Source organism: Oncorhynchus mykiss, chromosome 4 (assembly GCF_057628025.1).
Source record: "Oncorhynchus mykiss isolate SJ-2025 chromosome 4, ASM5762802v1, whole genome shotgun sequence".
Classification (NCBI taxonomy): domain Eukaryota; kingdom Metazoa; phylum Chordata; class Actinopteri; order Salmoniformes; family Salmonidae; genus Oncorhynchus; species Oncorhynchus mykiss.
Genome location: NC_143025.1, coordinates 41,661,301 through 41,679,043, shown reverse-complemented (window position 1 = coordinate 41,679,043; position 17,743 = coordinate 41,661,301). Strand labels below are relative to the sequence as shown.

General features: G+C 46.3%; 1 protein-coding gene across 1 annotated transcript in view; it reads right to left on the bottom strand.

Annotated features, from left to right (window-relative positions):
- Positions 1–363: 363 nt before the first annotated feature.
- LOC110521003 (cilia- and flagella-associated protein 57) overlaps positions 364–17,743 on the bottom strand; it is a 27,031-nt gene continuing 9,651 nt past the window's right edge. Inside the window, exons 12-21 of the mRNA XM_021598443.3 lie at positions 12,269–12,362; positions 11,863–12,053; positions 8,401–8,574; positions 7,423–7,581; positions 5,835–5,978; positions 5,085–5,201; positions 4,561–4,695; positions 4,330–4,473; positions 3,965–4,091; positions 364–2,263 (exon numbers count right to left, since the gene is read on the bottom strand). Of these exons, the coding sequence (XP_021454118.3) occupies positions 2,070–2,263; positions 3,965–4,091; positions 4,330–4,473; positions 4,561–4,695; positions 5,085–5,201; positions 5,835–5,978; positions 7,423–7,581; positions 8,401–8,574; positions 11,863–12,053; positions 12,269–12,362 (1,479 nt within the window). The 3' untranslated portion in view covers positions 364–2,069. The remainder of the gene's footprint in view (positions 2,264–3,964; positions 4,092–4,329; positions 4,474–4,560; positions 4,696–5,084; positions 5,202–5,834; positions 5,979–7,422; positions 7,582–8,400; positions 8,575–11,862; positions 12,054–12,268; positions 12,363–17,743) is intronic.

The following is a 17,743-nucleotide window of genomic DNA, read 5'->3' as shown; positions in this document are numbered from 1 at the left end:
AGGGGAATCTGTAGGGGTGGTTATGTCTTGTTTTTTTACGGTAACGTAAAAAGGAATACCCTTTCACCGAGCAGACCCGTTAAATATGCACACCACATGCATCAATCAAAACACAAAAAGGCTACTGACAAGCCTATACAATATGGAATCAATATGGTGAAAACGGTTTTTGATGAACAATACCCAACAATGTCAATGTTCTTGTTAATGAATAGCTTGTCATAAAACGTTCATCATTTCCAGTCAGACACAATGGCTTATTGATTTGATCCACCCTGACAAGAAAAGCCTCCATTCACTTTTGAAAATTCCAATGGGCCCCATCTCATAAAAAAAATATGTAGAAAAACTCAAATAGGAATTGTTCTACTTTTTATTTCCAAGTTGCTTTAAAAAAAAAAAAAGCCATTAATGATTACTTCTGCTAAAAGGCACTTTAAATATGCAAACATTTTCTTTAAATTATTTTTACTATGATGTGGAGGTCTTATACTGCATGGGTCTGTGTGTTGGGGGAGTGGTAGTGGTGGTGAGGAGGTTATGTATTGGTTTGGAGAGAGGGTGGTGGTGGTGGTTATGTATTGGTTTGGAGAGAGGGTGGTGGTTATGTATTGGTTTGGAGAGAGGGTGGTGGTGGTGGTTATGTATTGGTTTGGAGAGAGGGTGGTGGTTATGTATTGGTTTGGAGAGAGGGTGGTGGTTATGTATTGGTTTGGAGAGAGGGTGGTGGTGGTGGTTATGTATTGGTTTGGAGGGAGGGTGGTGGTTATGTGTTGGTTTGGAGGGAGGGTGGTGGTTATGTGTTGGTTTGGAGGGAGGGTGGTGGTTATGTGTTGGTTTGGAGGGAGGGTGGTGGTTATGTGTTGGTTTGGAGGGAGGGTGGTGGTGGTGGTTATGTATTGGTTTGGAGAGAGGGTGGTGGTTATGTATTGGTTTGGAGGGAGGGTGGTGGTTATGTGTTGGTTTGGAGGGAGGGTGGTGGTTATGTATTGGTTTGGAGGGAGGGTGGTGGTTATGTGTTGGTTTGGAGGGAGGGTGGTGGTTATGTGTTGGTTTGGAGGGAGGGAAGGTAGTTTGGTGGTGGAGGTGGTGGTTATGTATTGGTTTGGAGAGAGGGTGGTGGTTATGTATTGGTTTGGAGAGAGGGTGGTGGTTATGTATTGGTTTGGAGGGAGGGTGGTGGTTATGTGTTGGTTTGGAGGGAGGGTGGTGGTGGTGGTTATGTATTGGTTTGGAGAGAGGGTGGTGGTTATGTATTGGTTTGGAGAGAGGGTGGTGGTTATGTATTGGTTTGGAGGGAGGGTGGTGGTTATGTGTTGGTTTGGAGAGAGGGTGGTGGTTATGTATTGGTTTGGAGAGAGGGTGGTGGTTATGTATTGGTTTGGAGAGAGGGTGGTGGTTATGTATTGGTTTGGAGAGAGGGTGGTGGTTATGTATTGGTTTGGAGAGAGGGTGGTGGTTATGTATTGGTTTGGAGAGAGGGTGGTGGTTATGTATTGGTTTGGAGAGAGGGTGGTGGTTATGTATTGGTTTGGAGGGAGGGTGGTGGTTATGTGTTGGTTTGGAGGGAGGGTGGTGGTGGTGGTTATGTATTGGTTTGGAGAGAGGGTGGTGGTTATGTGTTGGTTTGGAGGGTAGCTTGGCGGTGGATGGGGTCTGTAGGGGTGGTGATGGTGGTTATGTGTTGGTTTGGAGGGTAGTTTGGCAGTGGAGTGGGGTCTGTAGGGGTGGTGGTGGTGGTTATGTGTTGGTTTGGAGGGTAGCTTGGCGGTGGATGGGGTCTGTAGGGGTGGTGATGGTGGTTATGTGTTGGTTTGGAGGGTAGTTTGGCAGTGGAGTGGGGTCTGTAGGGGTGGTGGTGGTGGTTATGTGTTGGTTTGGAGGGAGGGTAGCTTGGCAGTGGAGTGGGGTCTGTAGGGGTGGTGGTGGTGGTTATGTGTTGGTTTGGAGGGAGGGTAGCTTGGCGGTGGAGGTGGGTCTGTAGGTGTGGTGGTGGTGGTGATGGTTATGTGTTGGTTTGGAGGGAGGGTAGCTTGGCGGTGGAGGTGGGTCTGTAGGTGTGGTGGTGGTTATGTGTTGGTTTGGAGGGAGGGTAGTTTGGCGGTGGAGGGGGGTCTGTAGGGGTGTATCTTCATCAGGACCTGTATCTCCTCTCTCAGTCTCTGGATCTCTAAGCGCTGCAGCTGGATGATGCGGTCCCCTTCGTCCTCCTCATTCAGACGGACCACCATGTTACTGGGGTTGGCCCTGGGAGACAGCAGGGCTGGGTATAGGGACCAAATACAGAGTGAGATCATGCAGGCGTTACTTTATTGGGAAGTAGACGTAGACCAATAGGACTTTACCCTAAATTCTTAGGATTTACCTCAAACAACGTATGCCTTCTTAGGATGAAACAGTGACCAGACACCCACTTCTTAAGCACTTACAGTTGGAAGTTTACATACACCCAAGTCGGAAGTTTACATACACTTTAGCCAAATACATTTAAACTCAGTTTTTCACAATTCCTGACATTTTATCTTCGTACAAATTCCCTGTCTTAGGTCAGTTAGGATCACCACTTTATTTTAACAATGTGAAATGTCAGAATAATAGTAGAGATAATGATTTATTTCAGCTTTTATTTCTTTCATCACATTCCCAGTGGGTCAGAAGTTTACATACACTCAATTAGTATTTGGTAGCATTGCCTTTAAATTGTTTAACTTGGGTCAAACGTTTCAAGTAGCCTTCCACAAGCTTCCCACAATAATACCTCATGATGCTTTCTATTTTGTGAAGTGCACATGTCGCTCCTGCAGCAAAGCACCCCCACAACATGATGCTGCCACCCCTGTGCTTCACGGTTGGGATGGTGTTCTTCAGCTTGCAAGCATCCCCCTTTTTCCTCCAAACATAACAATGGTCATTATGGCCGAACAGTTCTATTTTTGTTTCATCAGACCAGAGGACATTTCTCCAAAAAGTACGATCTTTGTCCTAACGTGCAGTTGCAAACCGTAGTCTGGCTTTTTTATGGCGGTTTTGGAGCAGTGGCTTCTTCCTTGCTGAGCAGCCTTTCAGGTTATGTCGATATAGGACTCGTTTTACTGTGGATATAGATACTTTTGTACCCCTTTCCTCCAGCATCTTCACAAGGTCCTTTGCTGTTGTTCTGGGATTGATTTGCACTTTTCGCACCAAAGTACGTTAATCTCTAGGAGTCAGAACGTGTCTCCTTCCTGAGCGTTATGACGGCTGCATGTTCCCATGGTGTTTATACTTGCAAACTATTGTTTGTACAGATGAACGTGGTACCTTCAGGCGTTTGGAAAAGGCTCCCAAGGATGAACCAGACTTGTGGAGGTCTACAATTGTCTTTCTGAGGTGTTGGCTGATTTCTTTTGATTTTCCCATGATGTCAAGCAAAGAGGCACTGAGGTAGGCCTTGCAATACATCCACAGGTACACCTCCAATTGACTCAATTATGTCAATTAGCCTATCAGAAGCTTCTAAAGCCATGACATAATTATCTGGAATTTTCCAAGCTGTTTAAAGGCACAGTCAACTTAGTGCATGTAAACTTCTGACCCACTGGAATTGTGATACAGTGAATTATAAGTGAAATAATCTGTCTGTAAACAATTGTTGGAAAAATGACTAGTGTCATGCACAAAGTAGATGTCCAACCGAGTTGCCAAAACTATAGTTTGTTAACAAGAAATTTGTGGAGTGGTTGAAAAAACTAGTTTTAATGACTCCAACATAAGTGTATGTAAACTTCTGGATTCAACTGTATATGAATATAAAAAAATATTATACAGACTATACACACAGTGACACCCAGTGGCTAGAAATATGAACGCTCTACTTCAAAGAAAAGTTCAGGGAACTTAACTCAACCAATCTTTCCAATGAGTAGAACGCTGCACTCTATTCTCTTTCCTGTAAATCAGAGAGATGAGAAGAGAAAGAGGTCACCTTTGAGTGTGTTGGTCTGCTTCAGGCCCTTCTTTCCCATCATACTCTTGTAGTCATGGACCTGGGAGTCCGCCAGATGCAGCTGCCGCCGCAGGTCGTTGACCTCACTGATCAGAGTCACGTTCTCCTGTAGCAACCAATCAATTATCCAATTAAGCAATCAAGTAATCCAGTCAGTCAATTAGTCCGTCTGTCTGACAGCCAGTCAAGGACTACGACATTAAAACGACAAGCCTAGCTTTAGGGTGTCATTATAAATGGGAATGAAACCAAATCCACAAATCATATGAAAATAGTTTTGGGCACACAGACACACTTATCCATCTAACCCAATAGTCCTTTCTGAGAAGTCTCGTCTCTGTCACCTGCATGATCTTGACGTTGTCAGCATGGTGGACCACGCTGTCTTGGGCCAGCTTCCTCTTCAGGGACGCCACGTTCCTCTCCAGGTGGTCCCTTTGCCTAGCGTACTCCATCTGAACGTTTGGGTCCACACTAACTTTATCCAGCTGAGAGACATGAAGAGCAGCCATTTAAAGATGTGTATTCATTCACTACTTCTTAACAGGAACACACAGTAGCCAACGCTGTCTCACCACGTCACTCTGCTGTGCGTAGCGGTCATACAGGTCTCTGATGCTCTCCTTCAGCCTCTTGGGCTCTTGGATGAACCCCACACAGTTATGGAGGTCCGTCTTGAACCTGCGTACCAGGGCCTCCACATCTCTCACCTGAGAAGGAGAAGAAAGGAAAAGTGAGGGATGGAGGTGAGACTGTGGGTGAAGATCGTGGAGAAGAGAGGAAAAGTGAGGGATGGAGGTGAGACTGTGGGCGAAGATCGTGGAGAAGAGAGGAAAAGTGAGGGATGGAGGTGAGACTGTGGGCGAAGATCGTGGAGAAGAGAGGAAAAGTGAGGGATGGAGGTGAGACTGTGGGCGAAGATCGTGGAGAAGAGAGGAAAAGTGAGGGATGGAGGTGAGACTGTGGGTGAAGATCGTGAACTTGTCAGACACATTGGGTGACACTGATCTTCAGACAAAGATAAAGGCACAAATATAAACGTATGGACCTCTCTCTCTCTCTCTCTCTCTCTCTCTCTCGCTACGTATACAGTACACACCTTCTGCAGGCCCTTGTGCATTTCCTTGTCAGTGGTGGTGAGTTTGAGCTTCAGCTCAGCGATGTCCAGCTCTCCCTGAGTGTTCTTCTTGTGGAAGGTATCCAGCTCCTCCTCCATCTACAAGTCACCGGAAGCCAATAGCCTTTTTACATCGTTTTTAAAAATACATTTAGCAGACACTCTTATCCAGAGCAACTCAGTTAGTGCAGTCATCTAATGACAGCTAGGCGAGACAGCCACATTATCACAGTCATGGTAAGTAAAACAAAATTCTCGCATTAAGTAGTTATGTGTGAAGTCAGTGCTAGTAGGAAAATACAAGTGTGAGTGCAGTTAGAGTGTGTGTGGGGGGGGGGGCATAGCTTTGATCTCCATATTCTCCACTCTCTCCCACCTCCCTCTATCTCACACAACTGATCTATAGGACTCATCTAAACCCTGATCAACCCTAAATCGATATGGACCCCAGTGCTCATTTCCATGTTGATGAAAAGGGCCTGAAGTTGGCAGGCACTTTAAAAAAATATCAATGGTGACAAGTGCAAAAGTAGGAACTGATTTTTTTTTCTGTGAATATTGAATTCTCATTCTAATCAAAGAGACATTTCAGTTAGCCTACTGTGGACAACCGCCGATAGAATGCATGTATTCAAGGGACATTTCAGTGATGGTTTTCAACAATTTCAAAAATGGCAGTTATCCCGTTAAAGAGCTGATAAAGGAGGAAGAAGAGAAGCCATCTTGTTTCACCTCGTGGATCTGCTCCTTCATCTCCTTGATATCATTCTCTCTGGGCTCTATTTGTTTCTTCAGCTCTTTGATCTTGTAGTCCAGGACAAATTTAAACTTCTCCAGCTCCTGGTTCTTCTTCTTCAGATCATAGATGCGTTTCTCCTACAGTACACAGGAACAGGACAAGACTTTAGCCTGGTCCCAGATCTGTTTGTGCTGTCTTGCCAACTCATTGTCACGCAACAACAATAGGAGTTGGTAAGAAAGCATAAATAGACTTCAGATCTCTGTATAAAGTTAAGTTTGTATTCACACTAACAGACTACACATTTAACAGCCATGAGATTTTTATAGTCACTTTTTTCAAGTTCAATTATGTTCATGGTCCTCTTCCAAACTTTGATCCCTTGAAATTGATAGGAAATGTAATTTTGTATAGGTAGTTCAACAATAAAAGCCCTTTGGTGATCCAAATCTAAATGTTCGGCTTAACTTCTGGGCAGCGCCTCTTAATGTTCAAATGTATTATCGTTAGAGACAAGCGAGCAAACCAGACAAGAGAGTATAGGGACAACAGATGCCAAGGTTATTGCTGCTGAGTGTGAATCTTTATTCATGAAGAGGAAGGTGTTTCAAATGAACTGAGGGGATCCTCTTTTGATGCAGAACCATTTTGTTTGAATTTACTCCCTGTCCAATTAGCTGTTTGAAACCGTTTAATCTTGTGTGTGTGTGTGTGTGTGTGTGTGTGTGTGTGTGTGTGTGTGTGTGTGTGTGTGTGTGTGTGTGTGTGTGCGTGTGTGTGCGTGTAGGGGGGGTGATCTTTTCATAGGACAGCATCTGTGACATTTACACACTAATTAAGTTTCCCTGTATGCACAAAGAGCCAACAGAGAGAGATGCAAATGCCTTTCTCCCCTGTCTACCCCTCATAACACTGATGGTAAAATATGTACATGCTCTTTAAGGGAAATAACACGCTACAGTGTCTCACACATCAATAGCGCTAACAGCAGCATGCATGCTGCCAAGGAGGTTTTACGCGCTGGCACATGTTGTGCATGCCTGTGTGCACGTGTGTGCACCTATGCACGTACGCGTGTGTGCGTATGTGAGTTCGTGCTCACAGAGCAGGTGTCTGAGTGGGATTAGTCATTAGTGGACCTTCACTTCTCAAGGCTCAGTGCTGTTTTGCGCCGGGGGGGGGGGTCTTACAGTCACCTCGTCTGGTGTGATGCATGGCACTGGGACTCAGTCAGGATGAATGGCTGGCTGGGGGAGAGGAAACTTTTTGATGGACAATCTATAACAGCGTATGAGTTGACTGTGTTTGATTCTGAGAGAGGGCCATTAGAACAAATTGAACTGGAACACAATCATACGAGTAGATCTCCATTATACAAAACGGACTGTTGTTCCTTCCTCAGTGTTTTGACAGTTTCAGTGACGTCCAGTCACCTATACCTTCCATGTTTCTGCATACCTTGGAGGCAAACCAATCATTTCTGCCTCGCTGCTTTTGGAACAAAACTAACCCTCTCCTTTCCTCGGCATCTTGCTGTACCCCCTGCACCTCTTGCACCCCTCACCCCAGCCACTCACTCACCTTGTCTTGGATGGTCTCGTCCCTCTCCTGGATCGCTTTCTTCAGAGCCAGGATGTCCTTTTCCAAGGACTTGACGATGGCCTGTAGCTTCTGCTGCTCCAACTTCATCCTCTCCATCTCCACGTTGCTGTTGTCTATATCCTTCTGGAGGCTGCTGAACTGCAGTGTGTGTGTGTGTGTGAGGGAGGGATGGATGGAGGGATGGAGGGAGGGAGGGAGGGAGGGAGGGAGGGAGGGAGGGAGGGAGGGAGGGAGGGAGGAGGAAAATGTCATCAGTCACCAGTCCTCATAACTCATTGTCCCTTACACAACGGTCATATTATTTTTAGCTTCCATAACCCATAACAAGGCCTCCACATCCAAAACCATATTGGATAGTAAAAATGGCCAGACTTGATCTAGGAAGAAAGGGAAGGAGACAAAAAAAAAAGACAGAGAAAAGACAACATATAGACAGAGTGGGACCGGGTGTATAGGACGGCTGAATGTGCAGAGGATCTGATTCAACGTCATCCCTTTCCATTAAAGTGATCCCTGTGATATTGAGTGAGCATGCAGAGGGAGCGCATTAGAGCCTAACTGTGGACAGATGGACATGCCCTGCTTGCAGTCTGATTGGCTGTAATTATGATCTACCACACTGCAGGCTGGGAGAGAAGAGCTGACTGGGAGGTGTGATGAAAAGGCAGGCAGGGGCTAGGTGGGAGAGGGTTGAGTGGGGTGTGTAGGATGGGATGGGACTTGGAAGCAAAGTAGGGGTGAATCTTGCATCCTCCCGTTCTCTCCCCACTTCCTTCTCAAATTATCAGAGGAAAGCGAGGAGAGCATTGGAGAGGAGCCTCTGATCTTCTCCTGCAATGCTCTCCTCTTAACCCTCTGATGTTCTGAGAAGAAGGCAAGAGGACAAAAGGACAAAAGGAATCAAGGAAACTTTTGAGAATGATTGGAGGAGTGGGAGCGAGAAGATCTTGTCTCTACCTTCTTCTTCATGATGCCTGTGTCTCTCTTCATGCGCATGTTGGTCTCCCTCTCGTCCCTCAGCCACCTCTCGTAGCGGACCCTGATGTCCTGGATCTCCCTGTCCCCATCCTCCTCCATCTGCTTCCTGCTCTCCTCAAACTCCCTCGCCTGGATACGAGACTCCTCCTGGCACTACAGAGGGTAGGGAGGGAGCAAGAAATAAGTGGGAGATGGTAGAACAAGCTTCCTTCTGACACTAGGACAGTCCATCTTTCGAAAAACATCTGAAACCCTACCCTCTTTAAAGAGTAACTTAAATATTCCCACAGCAACCACCCCTAACCCCCCACAAAAAAATAAAAAACCCTTGCCTTTCGTGTACTAATACTTGACTTTGTTCTACCAGTACTGGTTTTGCTGATAGCTACTTTATTTAAAAGAATACTGAGATGTGGATGTCTCACCTAGCTACACTATACAGTATATATACACGCATGTAGACAACCCTTCAAATTAGTGGATTTGGCTATTTCAGCCACACCCGCTGCTGACAGGTGTATAAAATTGAGCACACCGCCATGCAATCTCCATAGACAAACAGTGGCAGTAGAATGGTCTTACTGAAGAGCTCAGTGAATTTCAACGTGGCACCGTCCTAGGATGCCACATTTCCAACAAGTCAGTTCGTCAAATTTCTGCCCTGCTAGAGCTGCCCCCGTCAACTGTAAGTGTTGTTATTGTGAAGTGGAAACATCTAGGAGAAACAAAGCGAAGTGGTACACAAGCTCACAGGATGGAACCGCTGAGTGCTGAAGCATGTAGCGCGTACTTCGTCTGTCCTTGGTTGCAACACTCACTACCGAGTTCAAAACTGCCCCTGGAAGCAATATCAGCACAAAAAGTGTTCGTCGGGAGCTTCATGAAATGGGTTCCCATGGCCGAGCAGCCACACACAACCCTAAGATCACCATGCACAATGCCAAGCGTTGGCTGGAGTGTTGTAAAGCTCACTGCCATTGGACTCTGGAGCAGTGGAGACACATTCTCTGCAGTGATGAATCTGCAGTGATGAACCTTCTGGCAGTTCGACGGGCGAATCTGGGTTTGGCGGATGCCAGGAGAACGCTAACTGCCCTAATGCATAGTGCCAAATGTAAAGTTTGGTGGAGGAGGAATAATGGTCTGTGGCTGTTTTTATGGTTCAGGCTAGGCACCTTAGTGCCAGTGAATGGAAAACTTAACGCTACAGCATACAATGACATTCAACGGTTCTGTGCTTCCAACTATGGCAACAGTTTGGGAAAGGCCCTTTCCTGTTTAAACATGACAATGCCCCCATGCACAAAGCGAGGTCCATACAGAAATGGTTTGTAGAGATCGGTGTGGAAGACTGGCCTGCACAGGGCCCTGACCACAACTCCATCGAACACCTTTGGGATGAATTGGAACGCCGACTGCGAGCCAGGCCTAATCTCCCAACAATCAGTGCCCGACCTCACTAATGCTCTTGTAGCTGAATGGAAGCAAGCCCCAGCTGCAATGTTCCAACATCTAGTTGAAATGCTTCCCAGAAGAGTGAAGGCTGTTATAGCAGCAAAGGGGGAGACTATCTCCATATTAACGCCCATGATTTTGGAAAGAGATGTTTTGACGAGCAGGTGTCCACATACTTTTGGTCATGTGGTGTATCTTAAGATGAACGCAGTTAGTCGCTCTGTATTTAAAAAAAAATGTGATCGAGAAAGAAAAAGGGAAGGCGAAAGAGGTAGCAAATAACAAGGCAAGGTATAATGGGAAGAGTTACGTGGAAGAGAAGGAATGAGACACAGAGAAAGAGAGAGGTGAAAGGACAGAGAGTGAGGATAAGAAAAGGGGGGGGCACGAGATCGAAGGGCAGAAGGAGAGAGCGATAAAGACGGTATGAACGGGAGCTCTGCCTCACAACACAGACAGAGGTTAGGCCATCCTAGCGTGGCATCTGTGAAGATGGATAATCCCATTGTTGGGTGTTTGTTTATGCACCTTTAGTACATCCTCAATTACCCCAGTCAGGACTAGGCTACTGAGATGCTCTGCATTCCATGTGTGCCTCTCTCTCTCTCTCTACAGAGTTAAATATTAAGGTGATTATGTGGAGAGCTCCCTGTGGAGAGCTACAAAGGGGAACTTAGAGTCAATGGTGGAAGGTTGGGAAGGCCCAATTATGTGTGTTTTGTCAACAGTATACTTCTGCATCTACTATTTAGATTCTTTTTTTGTCAATTTCAGCAGATGCTCTTTTCCAGAGTGACTTACAGTAAAGATTGAGGCCATACATTCCTATACTAGCCCCCCGTGGGAATTGAACCCACAACCCTGGCGTTGCAAGCGCCGTGCTCTACCAACTGAGCCACAAGGGATGATGGACAAAACTGTCAAGAATATAAACTATTGAACTGAAACTGCTCACTCAGAATGGCTCTGTTCTAGACATAACTTTACTGGGGGAAATACATGAACTGGGGTCATTCTTACATGAGAAGTCTCGTTTTGCTACTCTCTCTCTCGGGGATATGGCTGCTCTTTGCGCTTTCTTTTTTAATCTAGAGTGGTCGGTATCGCAGCGCAAATCCATGCCGGAGATTTCTATTCTGCTCTCTACAGGGCGGAAGACTGACTCTGTGTGCACTGCACAGGTCCTTCAAGGACTTCCTAAACTGGGCCCTGAGCAGAGAGCTGCTTTGGACTCGGACATTACTCTGCAGGAACTGTCCACTGCAGTTATACAGATCTCCTCTGGTCTCCCTGGTATTGATGGTTGCCATCAGACTTTTTACAAACGTTTCTGGGAATGTATTGGGTGGGGGGGAACGAAGTGTTCTGTGAATCCTTCCAGGAGGGTTCTCTTCTAGTGTCTTGTCAACTTGCTGTGCTTTCGTGATTATTTCTTGAGTATGACATCTGAGGGCTAAATGGTAATGTGATGTATTGTAGTGTGGGGTCTTTACCCAATAAAGGGGATCTTAAAATATTCTCTCTCTCTCTCTCAGAATGAAATAATGAGGTGGTTATGCAGGCCCAGTGTTGCGCCCCCCACATACCCCACCCCGCCACTCACACCCCCATTAGCAATGATGGGAGTTGACGTCGTATTTCCTTAAAGATTCCGCAGACATCCTCGATCGGAGAACCTGGTGCTCCGATATTCATTTGTCTCTTCGCTTCCAATCAGTGTCACAGCAGGGAGGAGAGGAGAAAGAGAGGACAGAAGGGAGGGTGAAGGTTGCCGCTAAATGCCTGACTAGACTACATCGCCTTGAAGTAAAGCCAGGAGTTTTTCCGGACCACATGATCTGACCAGGGAGAACTCTGGGCGCTAACCCCAGGTTATTCCTGGTGAGGGGAAAAAACAGGACCCTATCTGTGAGGACTCTATATAAAGCCGCAAATCCCATCTCCAAACGTCCCCATACAACCCCTTGACATCCTAGTATCCACTACCTGCTCCAGCACCAGTAGTTTCTCCTGCATCTTTCCCTCGTAGTAGAGGGTGAGCTCCTCCAGGGCAGCAGTCTTGCTCTCGTCCATCTGCTGCAGCTGCTTTTCGTAGTCCTGCTGCATCTGCTGAGACTTGAACTGCAGCTCCTGGTACTTCTCATATTCCAGCATCAGCTTCTGACTGTTGGCCGATTCTAAGGGAACGCAGAGAGAGACAGAGAGGATATCCAATGAGGACCCTGGATCAAACACAGTCAATGCTATCATGTGCTGCTGTCAATGTTCACACTGCAATGGGAGTCATTCAAGTCTCATTCAAGTCTCTTAACTACAAACTTAAAGGTCACTTTTGTTTTCTTCTGAAAGATGGACAAGAACTGAGAATAGCATAGAATAGAACAGAACTTACCCATATCCTGCAGCTCTTTGGAGTGTTTCTCCATGACCTCGAACATGGTCTCCTGATTAGCTACCTCCATATTGTCTCTCTCTGTCTTCAGGATCTGACAGGAGAGATGGAGAGAGGGATGAAGAAAGGTGGAGAGGGATATCTCTGCACATGCACCTCACTGAGGTGTTCCCTTTACGCCAGCCCAGCCAGAGCCACTTTCAATTCTCATTTCCATGTATCGATCTAGCAGTAGCTCTTATCAAGGCCGACTCTTACAAGGCAAAGTACACTCAGTGCATACCATAATGAGAGTAGAACACTTTTGAAAGTTAAACCGTGTTAAAAGTATTATACTGAGCTACACGCTTAGAAAAAAATGGTTCTACTAGAATGTTCTTTATAATCAACCAATCATTGTACATGGAAAAACATAGATATTTAAACAAACTATTCTGAAAATCACCCTTCATTAGCGCATGCTGTGAAATATGATATATGGTTCTATGTAGAACCCTTCTTGCCTTACAAAGAATTATCCTCCAAAAACGGTCCCTTAGGATGTTAAAGGTTCTAGGTAGAACCCTATCCCCCAACAAAGAACCCTTTTGGGACCCTTTTTTTCCCGAAGACAGTACAGTACAGTAAACAGACTCAGAGTTATTTGGTACAAGGTAAATCAAATGTTGGGGAGACCAGGGGCAATTGAGACCACTTGAACTAGGCCGATCACTTTTAAAAAAAATATATATATAAGGAACGTACAATACATCTGTTTCAGTAACAGTAGCTGGGGTCAAATGTAACTCCTGAAAAATAAACCAAATATATTCACTTAACTTTAAAAAAAAACTGAATGTTTATGAATTATCTTAGACATAAGTAATGCTTTTGAAATAAATATTATTATTTATATATACGCCCACAAAAATACTACAGTTTACTATAGAATACTACAGTACTTACAATAGAAATCTTAGTAAACTGTAGAATACTATACTACACCCTGCAATATCCCTCAATCATGTCAGTGGAGGGTACTGAGTGGACAACAGCTCATAATAATATCCAGAACGGAGCAAATGGAATGGCATCAAACACCTGGAAACCTTGTGTTTGATGTACAGTATTTGATACCATTCCACTGATAACTCTCCAGTCGTTACCACGAGCCCGTTCTCCCCAATTAAGTTACCACCAACCTCCTGTGGATCATGTGTAGTACTAACAACAGAATGTTGTAGTATACTGTAGAGCAGGTATTCCCAAACTGGGGAGTACATTTATATTTTCCAACATGGCTATACATTTGGGTGAGTTCTTTTTCTTGCCAGAGTAGCCTCGTTTCACTGCCAAAAATAAAATGAAACCATCAAGTGTTCAGCGAAATAACAACACAATGTCAAATACAGGAAGCCAAGTCAAATAATTAAAATCCAATCACATTAACCGTTACTCTCTCGCAGAAATTTAGAAACGAAACATGACAATTTGAAAAATAAGACACGGGAGTTTTTTGAATAGTAAGACGTGTATAAAAGCAACAGATACCATTAATAATAAGGGGTTAGAAGTGTCTTATATGGTGAGCTACCGAGTGGCTAGGACAGGCAAGCCCCATACTAGTGTGGAGCACTTAATTCTTCCTGCTACCGCGGATATGGCTGGGACAATGCTGGGGGAAAAAGGCTCAAAAAAACTATACAGACAATGCCTTCATCAAACAACACTGTTTCACAATGCATCAGTGATATGGCAGGAGATGTTTTGAAACAATTACTGCTTCGTATACGAGCCAGTGAATTATATGCGTTACAGCTGGATGAGTCAACAGACGTGGCGGGCCTGGTACAGCTCCTGGTATATGTCCGTTGCATTCATGGGGGCTCAATTAAGGAAGACATCCTCTTCTGGAAATCAGGACAACATGATAGGATATTTTTAAAGTACTGGACACCTTTGTGACATCAAATGGACATTGGTGGTCAAGATGTGTTGGTATCTGTACTGATGGCGCGAAAGCCATCACAGGGAGACATAGTGGAGTGGTAACGCACGTGCAAGCAGTTGCTCCCGACGCGGCAGCATCCACTGAAAGGCTCTTGCTGCCAAGGGAATGTCTGAGGTCTTATTGTCAGGACCGGTCGGGGGAGTGGGCAGCGTTCGTGCCCTGGGCAGAGATGGCCCAGAACTCGCTCCGCCACTCCTCCACTAACCTCTCCCCCTTTCAGTGCGTACTGGGGTATCAGCCGGTTCTGGCTCCTTGGCATCAGAGTCAGACCGAGGCTCCTGCAGTGGACGACCGTCCTGCGGTGGACGACGCCGCCCATGTTCACCTTCAGCGCGCCATGCTGTGCCAGAAATCCGGCGCAGACCGTCACCGCAGTGAGGCCCCGGTGTTCACACCGGGGGACCGGGTCTGGCTCTCGACCCAAAACCTGCCCCTCCGTCTGCCCTGCCTGAAACTGGGTCTGCGGTTTGTGGGGCCATTTAAAGTCCTGAGGAGACTGAACGAGGTGAGTTACAGGTTACAGCTCCCCCCCCCGATTACCGTATTAACCCCTTGTTCCATGTGTCTCTCCTCAGGCCGGTGGTGGCTGGACCGCTCCAGGAGTCTGAGGTGCAGGAGGTTCCTCCGAGGGGGCCCCGGCGTACTCTGTTCGTTCCATACTGGATTCGAGGCGTCGGGCAAGGGGACTTCAGTACCTTGTGGACTGGGAGGGGTATGGTCCGGAGGAGAGATGCTGGGTTCCGGTGGAGGACGTGTTGGACCCTTCAATGCAGCGGGAGTTCCACCATCTCCTTCCGGATCGCCCCTACGCCTCACCCTCCGGGTCGTCCCCGGGGCCGATGTCAGCGTGCTGCTGGAGCCGCGCGTCAAAGGGGGGGGTACTGTCACGACTTCAACCAAAGTCAGTTCCTCTCCTTGTTCGGGCAGTGTTCGGCGGTAGACGTCACCAGTCTTCTAGCCATCGCCGATCCACTTTTCCATTTGTTTTGTCTTGTTTTCCCACACACCTGGTTTTAATTTCCCACATTACATGTTGTGTATTTAACCCTCTGTTCCCCCCATGTCTTTGTGTGGTATTGTTTGTTTGTAAGTACTTGTGCACATGTTGACTGGTGCGCGTCAGGTTTTGTACCCAAGCTGTTATTTTCTTGATGCTGTTGGTTTTGGAACTAAACTGCTCCGGCTATTACCTAGTTCTGCTCTCCTGCATCTGACTTCCCTGCCACCAGTTACGCACCCCTTACAACTGAGACTCTCTCCAATACAACCCAACATTACAGAGTTACAGTATGTGCATCCTCTCAAGCACACCCCTCTCATTAACCTGTGGTGAGTTATTCACAATTATTGATTAACAAATATGGTTTTATATGTAAGATGGCTAAATAAAGAGCAAAATTATGTATTATTATTATAATATTATTATTTGTGCCCTGGTCCTATAAGAGCTCTTTTGTATTTACTATAGGGTTTTTGCAGACTGTAGTATTTTGTAGTATTTACTATAGGGTTTTTGCGGACTGTAATATACTGTACTATTTACTGTAGCGTTTTTGCAGACATTACTGTAGTATTTACAATAGTATTTCTGTTATATTATCTTCGACATAGAAGTGGAGGCTTTCTCCTTGAGGAGAAACTCACACTCATTCTTATATTTAATAAATGTATCGTATAGTGTGTGTGTGTGTGGCAGGCTCACAATGGTGGCAAAAGACAACATTTGAGAGTACGCTGACCCTGGTGCTAGAGGGGGTACGCAGCTGGAGGTTGAGGCACGTGACTATAAAAACAGTGAATACTATAGTATTTATACCATAATATACTATAGTATTTTTTTCATGTGAGTGTAACCAATAATTACAGTAACATCCTTATTTCCGCATGGTCATTCTGTTCCTCTCAAAACATTTGAATAGTCTGATGGTGCCCAACTGATATTGGGCTCCCAAGTGGCACAGCAGTCTAAGGCACTGCATGTCAGTGCTAGAGGTGTCACTACAGATACAGCTTGGCTTCGAACCAGGGTATCACATCCGGCTGTAATAGGGAGTCCCATAGGGTGGTGCACAATTGGCCCAGGTTTGGCCGCTGTAGACTGTCAATGAAAATAAGAATTTGTTCTTAACTGACTTGCCTGGTTAAATGGAAATATATGTTTATCACCTCTTTGGTAATCTATAGTACTCCAAGGCTATTTAAAGTTATTTTTTTTATTTAATGTCACGCCCAGACCTTAGAGAGATGTTTTATTTCTCTATTTGGTGAGGGTGTGATGTGGGGTGGGCATTCTATGTTTTGTATTTCTTTGGTTTTGGCCGAGTGTGGTTCCCAATCAGAGGCAGCTGTCTATCGTTGTCTCTGATTGGGAATCATACTTAGGTAGCCTGTTTTCCCACCTATGTTGTGGGATCTTGTTTTTTTTTTTTTTATCTCTGTGAAGCCAGCAGAACGTGACGTTCGTTATTCCGTTTGTTGTTTTTGTTTGGTGCTCTGAGTATTAAAGACTTACCACGCTGCACCTTGGTCTACTTCTTCAAACGATCGTCACAGAAGATCCCACCACAAAAAGACCAAGCAGCGTTTTCTGTAGGAATGGACATGGGAGGAGATACTGGAAGGCAAGGGACCCTGGGCACAGGCTGGAGAATATCGCCGTCCTAAGGAGGAGCTAGAAGCAGCAAAGGCGGAACGGCGAAGATACGAGGAGTTGGCACGACGAAGCATGCACGAGAGGCAAAGGCAATCTTTTGGGGGAGGCACACGGGGAGATTGGCGCAGTCAGGTTATAGACCTGAGCCAACTCATCATGCTTGCCGTGGGGAGAGAGTGACTAGACAGGCACCATGTTATGCGGCTCTGCGCCGTGTGTTACAGGTTTGCATGCACAGCCCGGTGCGCTCTGTGCCAGCTATTCACAGTTGTCGAGCTAGAGTGGGCATTCAGCCAGGACGGATGGTGCCGGCTCAGCGCATCTGGCCTTCAGTGCGTCTCTTCGGTCCAGGATATCCTGTGCCGGCTCTGCGCACTGTCTTTCCGGTGCGTCTCCACAGCCCAGTACGTCCTGTGCCAACGCCCCACAGTTGCGGGGCTAGGGTGAGCATCCAGTCAGGACGGGTTGTGCCAGCTCTGTGCTCCAGACCTCCAGTGCGGCTCCACGGCCCAGTATATCCTGTGCCAGCTCCACGAACCCAACCTCCAGTGATGATCTAAGGCACGAAGCCTCCAATGATGATCCATGGCCCGACGCCTCCAGTGATGATCCATGGCCCGACGCCTCCAGTGATGATCCATGGCACGAAGCCTCCAGTGATGATCCATGGCCCGACGCCTCCAGTGATGATCCATGGCACGAAAGCCTCCAGTGATGATCCATGGCACGAAGCCTCCAGTGATGATCCATGGCACAAAGCCTCCAGTGATGATCCATGGCCCGGAGCCTGCAGTAAGGATCCATGGCACGGAGCCGCCATGTTTTTGTTTGG